Raw genomic sequence first — 6,242 nt, 5'->3', positions numbered from 1 at the left:
TCCTCTCCTCTCCTGTCCTCTCCTCTCCTCTCCTGTCCTGTCCTCTCCTGTCCTCTCCTCTCCTCTCCTCTCCTGTCCTCTCCTCTCCTGTCCTGTCCTCTCCTGTCCTGTCCTGTCCTGTCCTCTCCTGTCCTCTCCTCTCCTCTCCTTTCCTCTCCTCTCCTTTTCTGTTTTTCTCTTCCCTTCCTTATAGTAGTGACCTTCCTTATAGTGATTAAATTCAGGACGTCATGTATGCTAGAGAAATTCTCTACCCCTGAGCTACATTCCAGCCTTTTTTTTTTTTTTTCCCTTGAGACAGGGTCTCACTAAGTTTTGCAGGCTGAACTCAAACTTGTGATCTTCCTGCCTCAGCCTCCAAGTAGCTGGGATTACTGGGATTACTTTCACATCCAGCGTTAAGGTTTTCTTAAGTATTTGCTACCCTTTTAGCTTAGCCTACCCTTACACCAACTGTGTGAGGCAGGGGGAACAGATACATCCTCCTTTTGACATGTGTAGAAATAGTAGAAAGATGTAAGATTTCTTGGCCAAGGGCCTATAGGTGAGTCTGAGCCTAAGTTTCTGACTCCTGATTCTATTTTTCTTCCACCCAGTGTGGTTTTGTGTAAGATGAAATCTTAGGTGCTGAGGCTAACTGATTGATGTTTGGCTGTGTATTTTGCCCACTAAGTTCCTAACATTTTTTTATGAAAAATTTTAATTACATACAAAATTAGAAGAATTATATATTGAATACCCTTTTACCTATCACCTAGATTCTACTATTAATTTCTTGCTATATTTGCTTTATCATTTATCTACTCATAATTTATTCCACTGGGAATAAATTCTTTTTGTTGCCCTTAGGAATTCCATGAAGACATCATTCATGCTGTCTTTTTCCTCCCTAATACTCTTAGTGCAGTGATGGCAAATGTCTGTCACACATGCCACAGTGGGCTGTTTGTTGTTGAAAGGTCTAAAAGGTTTGCCGTCACTGCTCTTGTATATGAGGAATTTGTATAAAGGCTCCTGACTGCAGGCTGCTTTAGATTCAGTTTTCTAACTTCTTCCTCATTCTTCACCCTTGGCTGACTGACCCAGAGAGGTAGGATGACTGTTCTTGGAGGAAGATTTTGGCAGCATTGGCTGAGTGAGTCACTAGCTGCCAGTCCTCAAGACCAGAGAAGGCCAGCCTTCGATCTATAAAAAGCTCTCAGGTACATTGCCTACTTACTGAACTACCTTGAGCCCTTGAGGAGACGACAGTATTTACTTGTGGATGCTGATGAAGTCACTGTTGTAAAAGTTGAAGCAGTCCAGATTTTTCAGCTTTTAACCACGTTTAAGGTCTCTGTGGCAAAGAGGGTAGGATGAATAAAGCAAAAATTTAACCCTGGAATCAGCACACATTTGCACTTTTGGTGTCATAAATATCGTAGACTAAGATTCTTAAGGCTTTATGGCCTTTAGCTCTGTGATTACTTTCTCCTTCTGGTGACAGGTTGAAACAGGATTGAAATGGGCAGTGACATAGGCTTTTCTTTCTTGGTACAAGAAGGGCATTAGAGGTTTCTGTCACGAGAGACAAGCAATAGACCATCCATCTCTAATCCTGTGGGGGAGTTTTGTTGCTGGGTCCATAGAGCCTCTATTCTGCCCCCAAATGCTGGTCATGTAGGGTATGTGTCCTTCTAGCCCTAATTTGTATGGATGGTACCTTTCAGTTATGAAGCACAGGAGCGTAGTTTGAGCTACAGATTGGCAGGGTATTCCTGGGAAACACTTCTTCTTTGCCACCATGCCATCCCTGACCTGGCTCACCCTTTCTGTTTGGCTTTCAGGGTTGAACATGCGCGCATGCATGCCAAACATCGTGGCCATGAAGCCATGCATGCTGAAATGGTCCTCATCCTCATCGCGACCTTGGTGGTGGCTCAGCTGCTCTTGGTGCAGTGGAAGCAAAGGCATCCCCGCTCCTACAATGTAAGCCACTTTGCCTGTCACTTCTTTGTCAGTTATCAAGAGACCCAAAGTATTCCAGGGCCCAGCCTAATGCTGGGCCACAGGTAGGCAGAGAAAAACGGCAATGAACTTTTCATGTGGTATGGTGAATAGTCTAAGTGTGTGTGTGTGTGTGTGTGTGTGTGTGTGTGTGTGTCTGTCTGTCTGTCTGTCTGTCAAAATAGTGAATTATTCAGTGGGTGAAAATAATGATAAAACATGAGATTATTTTCATAGCCAGAAAAAAGGTGCTCCCATTTAAAAATTGTAGAATAGATTCATGAAGTAGATATTCATCTGAAGCTGTTCAGTTAGAAGAGGGAAGATCACTTGATGAGGAAACCTTAAAATAGGATGTAGATTCCACTAATCTATATTAACACAAAAACAAAACCAGTAAAGTTGTAATAGAAGAAATGAGAAAAGTAGATGATATACAGAAAACAAATAGCTAAGTGGCACAAATAAATTCTTCCTTATCAGTAATTAAATACAAATATAAGTTGGTTAAATTATGCCAATAAAGAGCAGATCAGCAGATTGGATTTTAACTCCTTACCCTTAATCCATTGATAAGCTGGGGTACAAGAATCTCAGATATAAAGACACAAAGGAATGAAAAGTACACAAAGAATATTTTATGCAGATGGCAACCAAAAGAAAGGTAGAGTGGATATTGACTTAAATTTAAAAAGGTTACAAGATACAAAGTATAGCATACATTAATTAAAGTTCAATACACCAAGAAGATGTAACAGTTATATTTGTGATTAACAAAGGAGGCCCAAATCATGTGAAGCAAATTTTACAGAATTGAAGGTAAAAGTAGTCCTATAAATAGTAGATGGAGATTTTAGTACCCCACTTTCAGTAGTGAGTAGACAGCCAGACAGAAGATCATTAAAGTAGTAGAGGACTTGAACAATCCTACAAACCAGTTAGGCTTAACAGACATACAAAGAATACTCTACCCAGCAACAGCAGAATACATATTCTTCCCAAGTACACATGGGCCGTTCTGCAGAATAGACTATGTTAGGGCCACAAAAACCTCCATAAATTTAAAAAGAATGAAATCATAGACTTAATTATTCTGTTTTAGGATAAGGTGGGCAGTGTACTAGATTTCCTTTATAACTTAGAAGTTTTTTGCCTTTTCAAGAATAACAATACTTTTAAAATAAAAAGCACAGTAGATACCTATAAAGTAATTGTTGTGCTTTGAAAGAATAACAGATACATATTATAGTAACATTTATTTGTTTCTTAATGTTTTAAACACTTTACATATATAGGCTCAATTGAACCTCAGTGCAACCCAATAACATTCTGTTTTCCCCAATTACAGGTGAGGAACTGAGACATAGAAAGGCTAAATAATTTGTACAAGTGATAATGCTATTTTTGAACCCAGATAATTTTACTCTGTGACTTTCAGTCTTAATCCCTAAATGATCCTTTTTATCTAGTATACACCTATTCAGGCCTCTTATAATTTTTTTTTTTTTTTTTTTGGGCCTCTTATAATTTGGTCAACTTTGCCAAGGGGTCTGTAATCTGCATGATGGAAACTACTGTATACTTTACTCTTTTAATATACTTAGTAGCCTTGGCATGTGTGCCATACATTTGTCATCACTGGCCTATGAGGTAAACACGGTGTTAAATGAAGACAATGAGATGAGCTGGGGATTTAGCTCAGCAGCACAGCGCCTGCCTGGCAAGCGCAAGGTCGTAAGTTTGATTCCCAGTACCGGAAAAGAAAAAAAAAAGACAATGAGGCCCAGTGGGTTGAGGCATGAGTTGAGGCCAGTAGCTCACTTCTCATAGCCTGAGTGTTGGCCGTACCAAGAAGGTAGACTAAGATTTGAACCCAGATCTTCTGTTTCATATGTCAGATTTTGAACTGTGCCATATGTTGTCTTTGGACATGATTTGTCATCAAGAGAACCAAGGTATAGCCTGGAGCATAGGAGGAAGAGAGGCTAATCTTTATCCTTGAGCTGGGACAAGTTCCAGACAACATTGGCTTATAGCTAGCTCAAGTGTTGGCATGTGGTACAAGTGGGGACACCTAGCTGGGGTGGTGATTACATGCCTGTAATCCCAGCACTTGGGAGACTGAGACAGGAGGATCACCGCAAGCTTGAGGCCAGCCCAGACTGCATAGCGAGACCCTGTCTCAAAAAAAAAAAGTAGGGACACCTGTACCTTCAGGTCACAGTGTGTGGAGTGCCCAATGACAAGAGAGCCTTTAAAACTAGTAACTACCTAGTAGGCTAAGCCGCCTGGGTTGGGCCTTCATTTCTGACCCTGTCATCTGAAATGAGATACTTGTTCTCAGTGTGCGATTATTGTGCCTACTTTACCAAATGGGGATGGCCAAGATGACTTAATTGAGTCTGGAAAAATAAGAAAACTCATAAACCACATATAGAGTGAGGACTCCCGCTGGCATTTCTTTCTTCACTTTTTTTGCTTTTTTTAGAGGTAGCTTTTTTTATTTTGAAGTTTGTTAAGTGTGAAAGGGCAACATAATACAATTAGACTTTCTAAGGAATTTTAATAGGTTATTATCCAACAAGTTGTCCCAATTTCATCTCTTCCATGATACATGCTTACCTGCCCTGTGTGGAGTTGCTGTGTGTATATAACACATCATGATTCCTTTTCTTATTCCCTTTCCCTCCACTCCCTTCCTGCTGCATTTTTTGATCACCTTCCCATGTGAAAAAGATCTGTCTCCCTACCTCCTATTATTTTTTTATTTTGCTCTTTATTTATATCTTGGGTTTCTCATGTAAGGAAACCAATGTAAGGGAAGCCTTGAGATACTTAAGCTTGTATGTCTTATTTCATTTAATGTTATGGTTTCAAGGTGCATCCATTTTCCTACAGTTTTTCTTTATGGCAGAGTAGCACTCTGTTGTGTATAAATACTACATTTTCGTTACCTATTCATCTGTTGCTAGACATATGGACATTTCTGTGCTTGTATTTATTTTATTTTATTTTGGGTAGCCTGGGCTGGTCTTGAACTCATAGCAATCCTCCAGCCTCAGTCTCCCAAGTGCTGAAATTATAGGCATGCACTACCATGCCTGACTTATGCTTGTATTTATTTATTTATTTATTTATTTATTTATTTTACTTTTTTTTGTCTTTTTGAGACAGGGTCTCTCGCTATGCAGTTCGGGCTGGCCTTGAGCTCACTTTGTAGCCCAGGTGGTCTTGAACTTTCAATGCTCCTCCTGCCTCAGCCTCCCAAGTGCTGGGATTATAGGCATGGGCCACCATGCCCAGCTCTAATCTATAAAGAGTTAAAAACCTACTGTGAGGAAAGTGAGTGGTATGCATATATGTACCACAGTGGTTTTCATTAACTGCTTTTTTTTTTTAAGCTTTAAAATCTTTTCTTAAAGAATAACTCCCCAGTGTGGAAAGCAGTTAAGAAGCTGTTCTACTTGTTATGAGGTTTTGGGTAACCCTAGTTCCTTTCTTCCTACTCAGGAATCTCTGTAGGACTTAATAGAGGACTGTTAGAAAACTACTGATATGTGCTAGTTACTCCTGAAATGGAAGAGTGAATGTAAGTTAATGAGGCAGAGCTGGGGATGTAGCTCAGTGGCACAAGTGCCTGCCTGGCAAGTGCAAGGTCCTGAGTTCGATTCCCAGTATTAAAAAAAACAAAACAAAAACAAAAACAAAACTACAGCTGTAAGTTAATGAGGCAGTTGTACAGGAACATGCACCCTCATGTCTTTGCTTACTGTACCCTGTAAACATGCCAAACTTCACAGGTGAGAAGATATGCTAACTATAGAATACCAAGTGCTAACTGTGGAAGAAGAAAAATTGCTCAAGAGGCCTGTGTATAATTGCATGTCCTAGCCTTTTTCAAACTTATTAGCAGTTGGAGCTCTTTGTCCTTGAAGGCAGTATAAAAAAATGGAGGCCAGTCTGCCTGCAGTAAGACTACTTTTTACTTATTAGACTTTGTACGTGTCCAAGCCTCAGTTTTTCCTATCTTTAATGTGGAGTGATGACACCTACCTCATGTTGTGAAGATTATTTAAGATTGTATGGCCAAGTGCTTTTGTGTGTGTATTTTTAAAAGTTTTGATACATTTTAGATGTACATAATGATTATATCATAAGGAATTTGTACCTGCTTGCTTCTTTTTTTCTCATTTGCCTCCCCTCCCTCCATCCCCTGTTCCCCTCATTTACAAAAGCTTTGTTTCCATTTTTCTATT

At 39.7% G+C, this 6,242-nt stretch overlaps 1 protein-coding gene across 1 annotated transcript in view; it reads left to right on the top strand.

The window, feature by feature from the left end:
• The window catches only part of Rnf121 (ring finger protein 121), a 91,042-nt gene that overhangs the window by 45,379 nt on the left and 39,421 nt on the right, over nt 1-6,242 (top strand). Inside the window, exon 2 of the mRNA XM_005380019.2 lies at nt 1,827-1,968. Coding sequence (XP_005380076.1) covers nt 1,827-1,968 — 142 coding nt within the window. The remainder of the gene's footprint in view (nt 1-1,826; nt 1,969-6,242) is intronic.

Source organism: Chinchilla lanigera, unplaced genomic scaffold (genome assembly GCF_000276665.1).
Source record: "Chinchilla lanigera isolate Chin_1 unplaced genomic scaffold, ChiLan1.0 scaffold00013, whole genome shotgun sequence".
NCBI classification, from domain to species: Eukaryota; Metazoa; Chordata; class Mammalia; order Rodentia; family Chinchillidae; genus Chinchilla; species Chinchilla lanigera.
The sequence above is the reverse complement of the archived record's forward strand: the minus strand, read 5'-3'. Positions and strand labels throughout refer to the sequence as shown.